This window comes from Helianthus annuus, chromosome 9 (assembly GCF_002127325.2).
Source record: "Helianthus annuus cultivar XRQ/B chromosome 9, HanXRQr2.0-SUNRISE, whole genome shotgun sequence".
NCBI lineage: Eukaryota > Viridiplantae > Streptophyta > Magnoliopsida > Asterales > Asteraceae > Helianthus > Helianthus annuus.
The window spans coordinates 184,104,204-184,120,998 of NC_035441.2; the positions used below are offsets into that span (position 1 = coordinate 184,104,204).

The following is a 16,795-nucleotide window of genomic DNA, read 5'->3' on the forward strand; positions in this document are numbered from 1 at the left end:
CTCATGCTAAATTTTTGTCGACGAGTCGATAGCAAGACTCAAGCCTAAAACTAGAAAATAAATCCTAATTGACTAAACTACCCCTAAAGCGTAAAATACGCTCTTGCTGCATTTTTGATCCACGAGTCAGCAGCGTAGACTCTCTCCTCCCCACACTTATGATGTGTGCGGGGTCATCACAGCATTTACATCCCTCTGTCCGCCCGGGTTTGGTTCTGTATTACCCGGAAGACCGCCTGGGGGCCTTTTGGACATCATCTGTGCCAGCTGACCAACCTGATTCTCGATATTCTGAATCGAGGCCTTCTGACTCCTCATTTCTCCCTCGTTAGCCAGAAAACGATCCTCGCTTTGTTGGTATCGTTTTTCGGAGCTAGAGAGAAGCTGAGCCATCATATCCTCCAGCTTGGAATTGGACTGAGGGGCCTGTTGCTGGGAGCTACTCCCAGTGCCCTGATTCTGGTACGAATATGGACGCTGCTGGTAGGGTTGATTGTACTGCTGGTACTGCTGACCCTGCTGAGGCGCTGGAGCACGCTGAGTGAACCCCAATGGGTTCTGATTGCCTGCATTCGCTCGCCACCCAAAATTTGGGTGATTTCTCCATCCGGGATTATAGGTGTTGCTGTACGGGTTGTTCTGCGGCCTTACTTGATTACTCACAAAATCTACCTCTTCCTGGCCCTCATATACGACTCCCTGAAAACATGCCCCAGGCTCGTGTGACACTCCGCACTGGTCACATCCCGAGCCAGCATGCGCAATCATCTGGGACTTGTCGAATCTCGATGTAAGAGCCGAGAGTTGTGCAGTAATGGCCGTGTAATCGTCTACAGCATGAACTCCTGAGCGAGATGATGATGATGTTGCCCGACCTCTATCTCCATCCCGACGAGAGCTGGATTTCAACGCAGCTTTCTCGATAATATCATACGCTTCAGTCGGCGTCTTAGTTCCAAGATCGCCGCCCGCGTTCACGTCTAATCGCTCCTGCGTGTTATAGTTGAGCCCCTGATAGAACGTCAAAACCAGCTGTCGCTTGGAGAAGCCGTGATGTGGCACATCAATCAATAAATCCTTGAATCTCTCCCAAGCTGCATGCAACGACTCGCCCTCGTCTTGGCGAAAGGAAACAATCCGGTTCCGTAGTTTGTTCGTTTTCTCAGGTGGAAAATATTTCTGCATAAACTGCTCCGCCAACTGATTCCAGGTCCTGATGGACCCGGCAGGAAGTGACATAAGCCAAGCTCTAGCTTTATCACGTAACGAAAACGGAAACAACCTCAACCGAATTGCGTCCTCTGAAACACCAGTCATCCTAAATGTCGAACAAATAGCAAGAAAAGCAGCGATATGCCTCCCGGGATCCTCATGCTCACGTCCGTCGAACTGCACCGAATTCTGCAACATGTTAATAACACTAGATTTAATTTCAAAATTAGGTGCATCTATAGTGGGCTGAAGGATACTCGGCTCCAGGCCTGCCCTTCCGGGCTGATTTGTTTCATTCAATGGTCGGTCGTCGTCCGCCATGACGACTCTCTCCTCGTCCTCTAAGCTTTCGTCTTCAGAGATAATCACCGGCTCGTCAATTGCATTTGCAATGCGTTGTGCAACGACGAGTGACCTTTCGCGCAGCCTCCTACTTCTTCTAAGATTATGCGCTGGTTCGTCAGTCGGCTCAGCAATAGCGGGCGCGGGAGTTGAGGACATCAACCTGCAAACGAAAAACTGACACAATGAATATTTTATTAATAAAATAAATTTTTTTTTTCTTTTTTTTTTTGTTTTTTGTTTTTTTTTTTTTTTGCTGAATAAAAGCAGAATATGTATAAATATAGGCTGTAAAATTTATAAAAATCCGAAAATGGGTCGAAATTTTAATAAAAATTAAAGCACCGAAAAATAATCGAATCGGCTAGCACAAAAATGATTTTTAAGAGCCGAAAACCCAAAGAATAAATGAATAAATAAATCCGGATTAGAACAAATAAATAGAATAAAAATTTACAAGTGTACAAAAGAATCATGAAAACGAATAAATTAAATTAAAAACAAGAAATATTAACAAATAAATCAACGAATAAATAATCACGAAAGTATACACAAATATTAACAAGTATATACACCGATAACACAATGACTCGGGTCGTTCCTAAAACTCGCCACTTCCCCGGCAACGGCGCCAAAAACTTGGTACGTGCGCGACTATACATATTTTTACAATGAAATTACACACGAATTGGTTTTAAATTTATAAAAGTGATTATTACTTTTACATCAAAACACACACGAAAGAGGCAAGTGTACCCCGTCATATATGTAGTAAAGTATCGGTAAGAACCAAGTATCGATCCACGGAAATGGGCGGAGAAATAATACTAGACCTTTGCCACTAAATTACCGGTAAAAACATAATTTGTTTTGGTTTTAATTAATCTAAAGTAAGCATAAATAAATATTTATCAAACATAGTAGATTATATATAAATAGCCTTGCTTAATACATAACCGCAGCATGTCAACTAAGTCAGTTTTGGCATTTAGAAACATTCGGTCAATTTTCCATTTCGAGACAATTAGTATCCCTTTCGGGAATCCTAACATGACAATCATTCGGAAAGTTAAAACGATAAACACACTTTAACCACCTAAAATTGTTCTTTAACGTGCAATTGATAAATGTCTATGAAGATCTCCTAAAAATAAGTTAGTCATCCGTTAGGAGTTTTCTAACCTCACTTAATCAAGGAAAGCAACACCGATAAACACAATGCAACCACCGAGACAAGCATAAACTAGATTAAATCACAACCGAGTTCATTTTACAAATCTTACACATAAATTCACCAAGATAGCAATTTTGGCCGAAACTACTAACTAAGCTAACAAATCATGGCAAGAATTCGTAACAACACCATCTAACCCGTTAGAGTCCTTCCGTGAGGGCAAGCTCTCTTGATTAATAATAATTGCATTTTATTAAACCACTAACCCGTTAGAGTATCATGGTGCCTACATTTTAACCAAGTTAAACTAGTTAACCAAATTAAAAGTTTACTAATACATGATTAAATAAGCTTCATTTTGCAACTATCTTACCTAACCAAGCACCAATCATCCAACACAATTACTTATAATCAAGAAATCAATATCAATAACAAGGTTGCAAACTAATCATCAAAGATAATCATAGAAAATACTTCAAAATGTCATTACAAACATAGATTAACATACTAATCAAGCAAGGGATTGTTGTGTTTTTGCCCAAAGGCTTACATTAATACATAATAATCAGTCTAAATGCTTGAAATATAACAAAAGTATGGAAAGATTTGAGAAACCAAACCATAAACAAGCATAAGAATGAGAATCTGGATAGTATATGAGCAAAACCGGGCAATGTGGCTTGAATCCGAGTGAAAGCAGCAGCCTTCGGAGCCTCAAAATCGCCTGCAGAGCTCTCCAAAATTCCAGAGTTACGTCTAAAATGCTTCTGTTCTGTTTAAATGGTTTTTCTGATCGGCACGGTCGTTCTTGGTTTGGCACGACCGTGCACTTTAAGCATTATTGGTGGTGGGCCACCATACCGCATGACGTCACAGATCGTTGACTGGTCTTCGGACACGCACGGACGTTCCAGGTATGGCACGGGCGTGCCAAACCGGCATTTGGCTTGCACGCTTTGTTCCTTGGCCGTTCAGTTCCGAGGTTATGTTGGTTCTCGGATATGCACGACCGTTCCACATCCGGAACGACCGTGCCATTTCGGATTGGCCTTCATAGCCTTGCACGCCGTGCTTGCACGCCTGGTGCACCGCCGACACTTTCTTGTTTGTCGGATATGCACGGTCGTGCGGATGCCCGCATGACCGTGCCAAACGCCCAGGTCAGTTTTTCCACAGAATCTTCGCAGCTTTGTCGTTTTGTCCGGAAAGTCCTCGTTTTCGCTTTCATCTTGTCTGGTATGCAGTTTTAGGCCTGTAAACAAAAATGTAGATAAATAAGTATCCGAATGACGGTTTTACGGCCGAAAACGCATAAAATGGGGGTAAAACGGGGGACTAAAATATGTGTAAATTAGCGAATATCAGGTGTGCTGCATAGTCTATCCTTTAAGTACCGAAAAGCGGTTTCCTGGGAATCTCCCCAACGGTAGGTGACACCTTTCTGTGTCAGTAGTGTAAGTGGTTGTGCGATCTTTGAGAAGTCTTTGATAAACCGTCTGTCGTAACCCGCCAAACCCAAGAATTGGCGTATTTCCGTTGGTGTACGCGGTGCAGGCCAGTTCCTGATCGAGTCTACCTTGGATGGATCAACATGAATTCCATCCTTGTTTACCACGTGGCCTAGAAAGTGGACTTCACGAAGCCAGAAGTCGCATTTAGAAAACTTGGCGTACAACTGTTCCTTTCGAAGAAGTTCCAAAATCAATCGTAAGTGCTGCTCGTGCTCCTCCTGACTCTTGGAGTAAATCAGAATGTCGTCGATGAAGACAATCACAAACTTGTCTAAGTACGGCTTGCACACCCTGTTCATCAGATCCATAAATACGGCAGGCACGTTCGTTAACCCGAATGGCATAACAAGGAACTCGTAGTGACCGTAGCGAGTTCTGAATGCGGTTTTGGAGACGTCCTCATCCCGGACTCTCAGTTGATGGTAGCCTGACCTCAAGTCTATCTTGGAGTAGTAACTCGACCCTTGCAACTGGTCGAATAGGTCATCAATATGTGGAAGAGGATAGCGGTTCTTCACTGTGACCTTGTTCAGTTCGCGGTAGTCAATGCACATCCTGAAGGTACCCTCCTTCTTTTTCACGAATAACACTGGAGCTCCCCAAGGCGAAGAGCTTGGACGAATAAAACCCCTTTCCAAGAGCTCTTGTAGCTGCTTTGACAATTCTTCCAGTTCAGTTGGAGCTAAACGATACGGTGCTCGAGCTATGGGTGCTGCTCCCGGAGCGAGTTCGATTTGAAATTCGATCTGACGATGAGGCGGTAGTCCTGGTAAATCTTCAGGAAACACTTGGGGAAAATCACATACAACTGGAATATCCTCCAATTTCTTTTCCTTTGCTGATGCATCAGTAACGAGTGCTAAAATGGCAGTGTGACACTTTCGTAACCATTTCTGAGCCTTTAAAAAGGAGATGATGCCAACCACAGCACCACTCTTGTCGCCTTGAACTTCGAGAGGTTCCTTGCCAGAACGAGGAATGTGAACTATCTTTTCCTTGCATAAAATCTCTGCGTGATGTTGGGATAACCAATCCATCCCAATAACGATATCGAAACTACCCAAAACTATGGGAATGAGATCAATCAAGAAGGTCTGACCAGCTAAGACGATGTTACAACTCTTGACTACATGTGCGGCTTCTACACTTTTACCATTTGCTAATTCTACGACATGTTTGGTGTTTAGGGGTGTTGGTGTACGTTTTAACATTTTACTCACTTTTAACGATATATAACTTGTATCAGCACCCGAATCAAATAAGACAGTAACATAAATATCGTCGAGAAGAAACTTACCCATAACCACATTGGGATCATTCATTGCGTCACCTCGACCTAGCACAAAAGCACGACCCCGAGCTTCGTTGCCATTGTTGTTGTTGTTTCCCCCGTTGTTGTTCCCATTGCCCTGGTTGTTGTTGTTGTTGCGATTCTGGTTCTGGTTCAATTGAGGGCAATCACGTTTGAAATGACCTTCTGCCCCACACTGGAAACACCCCCGGTTTCCACGCTGTGGCTGCTGCTGTTGGTTCTGTGGAGCTGGTAGTTGTAGTTGCTGGTTCTAATTCGCAGGTCGCGCACTCCTGCAGTCTTTAGCTTCATGCCCTAACTTGAGGCATCTCTGACAACGTTCCTTGCGACACCGCCCACTGTGGTGTCTGTTGCACTTATTACATAGTGGGTGAAATCCCCGATATCCACCCTGCCCCTGACTGCCTGATGATTGCTGACTCGAATTCTGGTAGTCATTTGTCTTGCGCTGCTGTGCTTGAGACTGAACTGAAACTGAACCTTTACTGGAATCCCCATCCCATTTTCTCTTGTTGTCACTGGGAGTAGCAGACGTAGTAGCAGCAGTAGTGGTAGCACTGATGCGTTTTGGCAGCTTGTTCTGTTCCACTGCTTGATCGGTGAGTCGATGAGCAAGACGCTGGATGTCTTGGATGTTGTTAAGGTTAGCCGATGTCACATGGCTCTGAATTTCTGAGGCTAGACCCTTGAGGTACAATTCGATACGCTTGATTGGAGGGTCCACCATGGTTGGACACAAGATGGCCAGTTCGTTCGACCGTTTCGTGTAAGCTTCAATTTCTGACCCCGTCATTTTCAGATGATACAGTTCCACCTCCAACTTGTGGATGTCATCACGTGTGCAGTATTCCCTCTTGATCAGTTCCTTGAAATCATTCCAAGGTGTGGCGTTAGCAGCTGCCAGCCCTAGAATCTGAACTTGCGCATTCCACCAGGTTAGTGCAATCCCTTCCAACGTGCCAGTGGCGTACTTGACCCTGCGAGCCTCAGGGCATTCACACATCTCGAATACTGACTCGAGCTTCTCAAACCAATGGAGTAGTCCCACTGCTCCTTCCGTGCCACTGAACGTGCTTGGACGACAGTCCATGAAGTTCTTGAATGTGCAGACAGGTTGTTGAGCGTGTTGACCTATTGTGCATAGAATAGGACAATATTAAATACAAGAGTTGATTTAGGAATGTAGGATTCAAAGATCCTAGTGTGTATCCCATCCGCAGGGTATACTACCTGCTTGTGCAGCTGCAAGTGCTGCAGCTATTTGTTCGTTGATAAGAGCCGTCAACTGGGCTTGAGTCATGTTAATGCGTCCAGCCGTTGATCTTCACATCAAAGGCAGCATAAGTGAGAAAGGTTCGCGAGTAGTGCGATGACAGAAGAGTGTAAGCACATAGGTATTCTCATGTAATGACGTATAATAGGCAATATAATCTAAGCATACTACGAGCAAAGTTCTATGTAGTTCTAGCATGTAGGCAATAAACATAAACCTTATTACCTAGGATGTTGAGTCTTGCACGTGGAGCGAGGCGTCGTTGTGGATCGTTGAGAGCACTGTTCTGGTTATAGTCTGGTTTTAATAAAAACGTTTTTCCCATATTAAAACCAAGTTCTCTATAACCAATGGCTCTGATACCAATCTGTCACACCCCCAAAAATCCACACGCGGAGTACCACCGCTTGGAGGCGTGACATGACCAAGATCAAGCCACCAATCATATTGAACATAGCATTTAAATAGTAAAGATAATCAAAACAACCCATCACAATATAACTGTTGTTTAACAAAAAACGTAATCTGAGTAGCGGAAGCATAAGTATGTAAATTCAGTGTAAATCATAAGTTCAATGTTTAAACGTTAACATGGCATCCACGATCCATGCTCCACAACGACCGGCTCTTTCCTGTGCAAGCTCCATAAGTACCTAAGGTCCTGCAAGGCATGCAGCAGAGAATCAACAACTAGTTGAGCGAGTTCACAGTTAGTAGTTCAGTAATCGTAATAGTATAGTAAGCCTTGTGTTCGTTCATTAAGTCATGTATCGTATTAGTTCGTATCGCGGCCCTCTAGGCATGTGTGCGAAGGTTGGGGAAAGTTCCCAAGTATTTTAGACTAGGTATGTTTGTATCGCGGCCACCCGGCATGTATGCGAAGTTTAGAGTATAGTTCGCGGCCTTCCTAGGCATGTGTGCGAAGATTAGTCATAATATCGCGGCCAACCCCTGGCGTGTGTGCGAAGATCAGTTTCTATGAGCATCACTAGTCTAGTCGAATCATATCAATAACCCCTTCTCTCCCGAGGACCATAACTAAGTTCCATAAGCTAAGTAAGTACGAGTAAATAATCCAAAACCCATTCCCACCCCGGGAACCCATGCCTCGGCTGTGTGAACTCACCTTGGTTTGCTGGGTATGCTAAGTTATGTGCTCAAAGTAAATCAATCACGTCCTAAAGTATGCACGTATACAATAATCAGTTTATGTTCATGTTGTTCACGTATAGGTATAATCACAGTGGTTAATGAATTAGTGATCATCAAGTAGCACAGAGTACGTATTCTTGTCCATACAAATCATGTTCATCATCTAACGGCAGTTAGTCAATCAAGTTAACACTTAACAGAGTTACATCAAGTTACTGTGCAAAATTTCCCCTTCGGCGAAACACAGAATTGGCGAAACACATTCTGTTTCGTCGTGATCTCCTTTGGCGAAACAAAGTTCTGTCTCGTCGACTGCCCCTTGGCGAAACACATTCTGTTTCGCCGAGAGGTCTATTTCGTCAAGTTTGTTTCGGGGTGATGTCAGTTACGTCAATCAGATCAGTTACAATTTCAATAGTTACGCAATATCACAGGAAACCCTAACTATTGCTAACAGCCGCTACATGCTATCATCAAGCGATCATCATACATTTGAAATCTTAACGATCTAACATGCAGTTTACAGATTTAGCAATAACAAACATTAACAAATCCTAATCGTTAACGGGTTTGACATGTCACCAATCACATAGGTCTGAATCAGGTTTACAAGTATTTTTCTCCTGTTCATATATTATCATAATCACCAACAATACTTATGGAGAATTCGAACGCATGATCGAGCCTTACATAATATCAATGAATCATGTTTACAAATTAACATAAGCAAATCACTGTGATCGTAAACATCCACCACTACCATCACTCATTGAACCCTAGCCTAAACACATAAAGGCGTCAATTAACAGATACACATACAGTAGGGTTTGCACTAACCGATTCGGGGTGAATAAGGATTCGAGATAGGAAAGTGATGGTGAGAATAGTTGCTGCCGTCACAGAGAGTTCTAGGGTTGAAACTTTTGCCAAAGGTGTGAAATAAAAGTCGTTACACGTTAATATCTACGAATTAACGTTCTGGGCCCGTGATGGGCTTTGGCGAAATGGTTGGGCCGGCGAAACAAATCCTGTTTCGTCGAGCTACAGGTGACGAATCACACCCTTGTTTCGTCGAGGTGCGTATGGCGAAACACACTTGTGTTTCGCCGGGTTGCTCAAGTTTTAAGCAGTTTACACGTTCATGCAATCAAGTACTTTACACATATTCATCACATAAAGATTCAACATTCATCTTACTTATAATCCAACGTACAGTTACAATTTAAACAAATTCAAACAATTAAACAGTCAAAGTCAACGTGCACAATAAATGTGAAAGTGAAAGTCGGAAACTCGAGTTGTCACATATAACACTATACATTTATCATAGACATGCTATCAAAAAAATATAATACTATAACACTATATAACACTATATAACTCTAAATAACACTATATAACACCATATAACCCTATATAACACTATACATCCATCATATAACACTATATAACACTATACATCCAGCATATAACACTATATAAAAATATATAACGCTATACAGTACTGAACAAGATGACAAAAATTCGTAGATTAATTCTTAATTTGTATTCCTATAATTAAGGGTGACGATTATAGAAGATTATCAATTAATTAAATCAATAAGAAAATTACTTGTTTACCTTTTTGAATTAATTTAGATTAGGACACATGTCATCTCCACAATATTTCTCACACTTCTTACACTTTTGAATTAATATACATGATCTTCAATCTGCATATATAATAATATATGTTCTTTTGTAAATGGTTTATAACACCTTTTTTTAATCAAGTGTGAAATTGATAAGGAGGCTTGTAATATACACTTTTTGATATTGTTTACAAGTTAATATCAAACTTCAAAGGACCCTTCTACCTCACCTAACTTCATTCGTGTCATATACTCATATCATATATGCCATACATTTTATTATGTAAAATATAGTATTCTTTATGCTTACATATACAGATTTTTAATACATAACTATAACATCTTAACATAACAACTTTTGTAACATATTTTAATCAACATCACCATACATCTGCCCTTTTCACACATAACATGAGTTAATGTAATAAATTTTATTTTCACATACGTTTATTTCCGATTAGTGAGAATTAGGGATGAGATCGGTATTAGTACCAAAAATACCGATACTGAATTTCTAAAAAATAAGTATCGAATCACGTATCTAATTTATCGGTACGATATAGTACTGGTATTCATTCCAAAATGTTCATCTCTATCTCTATACGGTATCATTCACCGTACCGTATTTTTTAAATGGGTACTGAGTACCAAATATATTATATTAGTAGGTAGGTACCAAATACCCTTCACCAAAGTAGTAACCGTTTACAATTATTAAAGAAATAAAAAACCAAAAAAGGCACATACAACAGAATGCATTCAGTTCTAACACGTATTGGCTCTAGCAATCGTTTCACTCTTCCATTCTTTCACGTCTCCACCACCGCACCATCGGACTCTCCGCCACTCGCCACCTATAAATACCCACCCCATCCGGCTAACATCACCTCTCTCTCACAATTACAATGAACGCCGATAAGATCCACCAACGTTCCATACCACAAACAACCACCCTCCTCAAAACATCAAACAACGTTTCCATTAACAATTTCAATCTCAAAAAGACCAACAATTCTACGACCACATGGGGATCGCTAGCGGACGCGTCGTTTTTACAATGGACAACATCGGATGTGTTCGGTTTGTTTAAGTACCACCCCGTCCCGTGTTTCTTTGCTGTTTCGTTACTGTTTTTTATGGGTGTGGAGTATACGCTGCGGATGATACCGCCCTCGTCACCCCCGTTTGATATTGGGTTCGTTGCCACTGCGTATTTGCATCGTGTCCTCGTCGCTAGTCCGACGCTAAACACAGTTCTCGCAGGGCTTAATACGGTAACAATTGTCATGTTGTAATTCTGATTGAAATAGTTAAGAGATATCTGATTTATTCACATGCAAGAGATATCTGTTGGTGATCCGTTGGTAAATGGTAAATGTGGTTACCAACGAAATCCATCAGGAACCGCTATTGGATTTTTCTTAGTGGGTAATCTTATTTGCGAGAAACTACTAGGGCTGTTCATGAGCCGAGCCGTGCCACTGGTCGGGCTTGGCTCGGATTTGAAATCGAGCTGAAAATCTAAGCTCGGTCTCGGCTTTATTTTAAACCGAGCTAGCTTGGCTCGATTTTAAAACAAAAATTAATATACAGCTCTCAAAATTCAATAGTATAAAATACTATTCAATACTTCAAAAGAAGATATCCAAAATAAGTTCAACTTAATATATTACAAGCCAAAATCAAATTTTAACAAAACAAAATAAGTTTTAAAATTCAATGAAATACAATATTAGTTGATTAGCATAGTAATCAACTTTCAAATATGTCATGGATATCAAATTACACTCCTAAATACATGTAAATAATAATAACTTTTTTTGTAATTATAAGTAAAATAATTCGAGCTAAGCCGAGCCGAACTACCAAGCGAGCCAAACCGAGCCATGACTCGTTATGGCTCGTTACGAGCCGAGCTAAGGTCACCTTCTAACCGAGCCGAGCCAGCTCGGCACAATTTCAAACCGAGCCATTTCAAGCGATCTTTTTCCAAGCTAAATCTGAGCTAGCTTCAAGCAAGTTCCGAGCCGCAAGCTTTTTGGACAGCCCTAGAAACTACTTACATATTTTTAAGATCAACTATTTAAAATACATTTTTGGCGACGGAATACTGACCAACTATTTAAAATACATTTTTTATGTTTTCACCTTCTTGGTATGCCGTCGGTAATTACCAACGAATTTTTAATGTTTGAAAAATAGCCGTCGTTGATACTCCTTTTTTTTATTTAGTAGTTTTGGTTGTTTGAATATGTTAGTTTGAATTTGAAGGTGTTTGTGGGGATGCAAACAACCTATATAATAGGGACGTGGGTCATTGAAGGGCGGCCGAGAGCCACAGTCGCGGCGCTGTTCATGTTTACTTGCAGAGGGATTTTGGGTTATTCGACACAGCTTCCTTTGCCTGAGGTACGTCGTCGTCTTTCTGTTAACCTCCATTGAAATTTCAGTGTTGCACTTAGCCTGCACGGTTCATACAATTGTTTTTACTAATAACATGTAACTAGTGTGTAGTCTCACATGTATCTATCACAAAACAAAAGAAAAGTTTCACAAAACGTTGTTTCATCTAACTAAAATAAAGTCAAGTAATATCAATGTATATTTTGCATCGATTCAAAACCATAAATATAAAGACCAATACCTTCAGTGCTCGGTCGATATCGGTTGTTTCTTAAGGTATCGGTATGGTAGATATAGTGTATGATACCAAAAAAGGCTTTATAACTCAATTTTCACTAATTTATACCGGAATGAAAAACATATTCGGTATTGGTACCGAAAATACTAGACTAACCTTAAGGTATCGGCATGTTAGATATAGTTTATGATACCAAAAAATGTTTTATAACTCAATTTTCAATAATTTATACCGGAATGAAAAATATATTCGGTATTGGTACCAAAAATACTAGACTAAAAAGTAAAACACACAAATTGAACACTGTAACGTTTATGGCAATGCACTGCTGCCTTGTAGTGCAAAAATACTGTATATATTGAAACCGAGTTGTATCAAAACAAAAAAAAAAAATCATAAAAATATACACCTTTGGTGATACTGATGTTTTGATTGGTATTGGTTCGATTTGTCATAGTAAGAGGATGGTACAGGTACTCCGTTTTGACGGTACAGGTACTCCGTTTTGACGGTACGGTAATCGGTTTTGACGGTACGGTACTCGGTTTTGAGGGTACGGTAATTGATTTGTCATGGTCATGTTCAATACAATTTATATTTGAGAAATTTACGAAAATAGCCAAAGACCAACTCACTTGCGAAAATAACCACCTCATGCACTCTTGGAACAGCGCATCACAGATCCCGAGGTAGTCTTATGCGTCCTTCATTCTTAAATGGACATGTGTGAAAGTTGTGAATTTTATACATGTGGGACCCACCATCTACCACCTCTCCATAGCCCCTACACCCCCACATCACCCCTACACCCTACGTAATCATCATCTTCAAAATTTGTAACCAAGAAATTAACTTCTCTCCTTCCCAACAATCTGAACTCGCCCTCGGTCTCTCTACGTATGGCACTCTCCGAATTTGAGCAGACTTTCGAGCTTCTTTCGTTAGCGGTTTCGGTTACTTCTTCGATCTCATGAACATGGCACTTTCTGTATGGCCGGTCGACCGACTACGACGGATCTCCACCCCAAAATCCCAACCGCCGCCATGGTTGCCGGAAAAACGATATGAAATCGAGCCCCCTAGTTGCAGGTGTCGGAGACGAAGCTGGAGGCGTCTGCAACTCGCCGGAGACGGAGCCGGAGGCGTCTGCAACTCGCCGGAGGCGTCTGCAACTCGCCGGAGATGACTGCAACTTTCAGACGCATCCCGTGCACTTCCAGACGCATCCCGACATTTCTCAGACGCATCCCGGCACTTCCAGACGCATCCCGGCACTTCCCAGACACATCCCGCACATCTGAAAATTAAAGACGCAACAAGGGGCTCTGCGGACGCATGAACTACCTCGGGATCTGTGACGCGCTGTTCCAAGAGAGCATGAGGTGGCCATTTTCACAAGTGAGTTTGGTCTTTGGCTATTTTCGTAAATTTCTCTTTATATTTTAACTCTGATTCCAAAATCCTAAATCATGCATCAAAGAGGGACCGATGGAAAGGTGGCCAACATTTCCTAGTCATAGTTGACAAATGGGGAAAATTTCTTAAAGTCGTTCTTTTATTGGTGTCAATAATTCATATGATAGCTCTTTAAAAAAATAAATAAATTTATAAATAAAATTAAAATTAAAATTAAAAACTTTATTTTGTATTTCGTATAATAAATTAATAATACCATAAACACATAACTTTTCATTAAAATGCCAAAGTTAGGGCTGCAAACGAACCAAACATTCGGCGAACCGTTTGTGAACCGTTCGACGGGAAGTTCGTTTGTGTTCGTTCGTTTATTAAACAAACGAACATGAAAAAGAGATTTCATTCGTTTAGTTAAATTAACAAACATAAACAGAGATCGTGTTCGCTCGTTTATGTTCGTGAATGTTTGGTAAAGTGTCCGTTTGTGTTTGATAGTTTATTAGTGTTTTTAGTTTTTATATCTATTTAAATACTTTCAAATTCCGACAAATTATATATCTAATAAGTGTCAGTGTATTATATATTCTGTTCATGAAACAATTGTTTGTGTTCGTTTGTTTACATTTGTGTTCATGAACATTAGTTTGTGCCTATTTGTTTTCGTTAATGTTTGTTTTTGTTCGTTGCCTAAAATTAACAAAAAAACACAAACGAACACGAACAAGTTCATTTTCCTTAACAAACGAACACGAACATAAAATCTCATTCGATAAGTGTTCGTGAACGGTTCGTGAACACATATATTTCTTAACAAACGAATACGAACAAGGTCTTGTTCGTGTTCGTTCGGTTCGTTTGCAGCCCGAGCCAAAGTAACAAATTACAAACAAGTGGCAGGTAAACGGGCAACAAGCTGGCGCCGCAACCCCCTTTTGAATTGCAAAACCAATTCTACTAAAGACGAAAGACCCTTAACTTTTATATAGTTTTAGTTAATTATTGAAATTATTTCAAATCACAAATTTCGTTTTTGACTACTGTTCTTATTTAATTTACTGGATGATCAAATATTTTTGATATTTTTACTCTAAAGCTAGCTTGGTAACTTTTGATTGAGGGTGGCAATGTAGAAAACAATCCAAAACACGAAATGAATATCATTAGGTTTTGGGTTGCTAAGTCTATAATATACGGGTAACGTTTGGGCGATTGATATGTTTAATTAATCATAACATCTTGGATTAAACATGTTGACTCGTCAACCCATATACACAAATTTGTTAATCCGTTTAACCTAACTATTACAACCTACCAATGTGTGTAACACGATTACAATTTGATTATAACACACTTATAACTTATCAAACCGTTTGACTTATTTGAATAAAAGAGAAAAAAAAAAAAAGACTATTTTCAAGTTACACTACCTTAAGTTTAGGGTTGTTATTTGACATGAACTTTCTTAACTTGATTTTTTTTTCAAAGTTTTAGCAACTTAAAAGTAGGGATTTTAGAAAACACTAAGGTAGTGTTCGTTTCACAGAATAGAATAGAATGGAATCTTGAGGGAATTGGAATGTTGATTTCACTCCTTATTTTGTTGGTTTCAACAAGAAAATGAATTGAAATCGAACAACATAAGGAAGGGAATTTACATTCTAATTCCATCCGTATTTCATTCCATTTTGCAAAACAAACACACCTAAATTACAAATCAATTTTCAATTTCTACACGAATTCCCGTTTGAATTCCATTACAATCCATGAAACGAACACTTCCTAAGATTAAAGACAATGGTGGTGTTTTTAGGCGTTTTTTAGATGAAGGAAATGAAGTGTTGAGATTGGAGGAAAAAGGGTTGGGTAGTTCAACTATAAACATTCTAAAACTTAAAATTCTTTTTACCTTGACTAAGAAAATTGCTAAAACTGCTAAAACTTAAGATAATAGCACTTATTGCTTGAACCCACGAAAGTAGATCGGTTATACATGTAAGTGTATAATCGTTTCTCTTTCACACTCCTAGTTTTTAAAACACTGTACACCAATAAGGGGCTGTTTGGCAACATCTAAATGGTTAAGATCTGAATGGTTAAGTGCTGAACCAGTAAGAGGTCTGAATCATTAAGTGCTGAACCAGTAAGAGGTCTGAACCATTAAGAACCTGTATAATGCTTAACCGTTCAGAGGCAAATGTCTGACCAATTCAGATTACAAGTCTTAATCATTCAGACTCTGTATAAATCTTAACCATTCAGAGGCAAATGTCTGAACCATTCAGACATCTGCTCGTGAAACAAACAGTCTGAACCATTAAGTGCTAAACCAGTAAGAGGTCTGAACCATTAAGAGCCTCATTAAGAGGTAAACAAACATCCCCTAAGTTTTTATGTGACTGTTTACTTAAAATTGGTTTTGTATTAAACGTGCTTTAAAAAAATTGTATCTGGACAGGGATTCTTGGGTTCGGGAGCAGACTTTCCGGTAGGCAATGTGTCCTTCTTCTTGTTTTATTCTGGTCATGTAGCAGGATCAGTAATTGCATCGTTTGATATGAAGAGAATGCATAGGTGGGAGTTGGCCTTTCTATTCGACACCTTGAACCTTTTGCAGGTGGTGCGGTTACTAAGCACAAGGGGACACTACACCATTGACTTAGCCGTCGGAGTAGGTGCCGGCATGTTGTTTGATTCCCTCGCCGGAAAATACATGAAGAAGGCTATGGCTGAAGGAGGTGATGTCTTGTATACAAACCTACCTCACTTATCTTAACCCTTAACCACTTCAACGTCAACTTAACTGTTAGTTTTTGGATATGCTGTTAGAAAAAAAAAATTGTGCAACTTGTTCTTTTTAAGGTACAACTTATTTTCAGTTAGTTGTATTTTCCTTGTTAAAATTTGGTAAAGTTGCATCATTCATTTTTTTTTACATCAATCCACCATATAACTTGAATCCTTAACATTCTACTGGATTTTGGGATTTAGAAATTTGACATAGTAAAATCATTAGAAATCATAAATTATCATTACACTAACTATACTACACATTAACCTCTTTATTTTTTTTAAAGGCTAGTTGGAGAATTCATTAAAATGCCAAAACAACAAATTACAAATTAATAACACGT

The 16,795-nt window shown here is 39.8% G+C and overlaps 1 protein-coding gene across 3 annotated transcripts; it reads left to right on the forward strand.

Moving 5' to 3' along the window:
• Positions 1-10,379: 10,379 nt before the first annotated feature.
• Positions 10,380-16,582, forward strand: LOC110927280 (phosphatidylcholine:diacylglycerol cholinephosphotransferase 1). 3 transcript variants are annotated; one of them, XM_022170942.2, is made up of 4 exons: positions 10,380-10,881; positions 11,879-12,016; positions 16,120-16,149; positions 16,225-16,582. In XM_022170942.2, exons 1-4 carry the CDS (start codon positions 10,513-10,515, stop codon positions 16,435-16,437), a joined length of 750 nt encoding a protein of 249 aa, XP_022026634.1. In that variant the 5' UTR covers positions 10,380-10,512; the 3' UTR covers positions 16,438-16,582. The 3 variants fall into 3 exon arrangements, with proteins under 3 accessions (XP_022026634.1, XP_022026635.1, XP_022026633.1); XM_022170943.2 differs by having other exon boundaries at positions 16,279-16,582; XM_022170941.2 differs by having other exon boundaries at positions 10,386-10,881; positions 16,120-16,582.
• Positions 16,583-16,795: the final 213 nt, after the last annotated feature.

Excerpts from the sequence above, each read along its gene's own strand:
- LOC110927280 (XM_022170941.2), top strand. The coding sequence starts at position 10,513 with ATGAACGCCGATAAGATCCACCAACGTTCCATACCACAAACAACCACC. Across the intron at positions 10,882-11,878 it reads TTCTCGCAGGGCTTAATACG|GTGTTTGTGGGGATGCAAAC; the intron begins GTAACAATTGTC and ends TTGAATTTGAAG. Across the intron at positions 12,017-16,119 it reads CACAGCTTCCTTTGCCTGAG|GGATTCTTGGGTTCGGGAGC; the intron begins GTACGTCGTCGT and ends GTATCTGGACAG.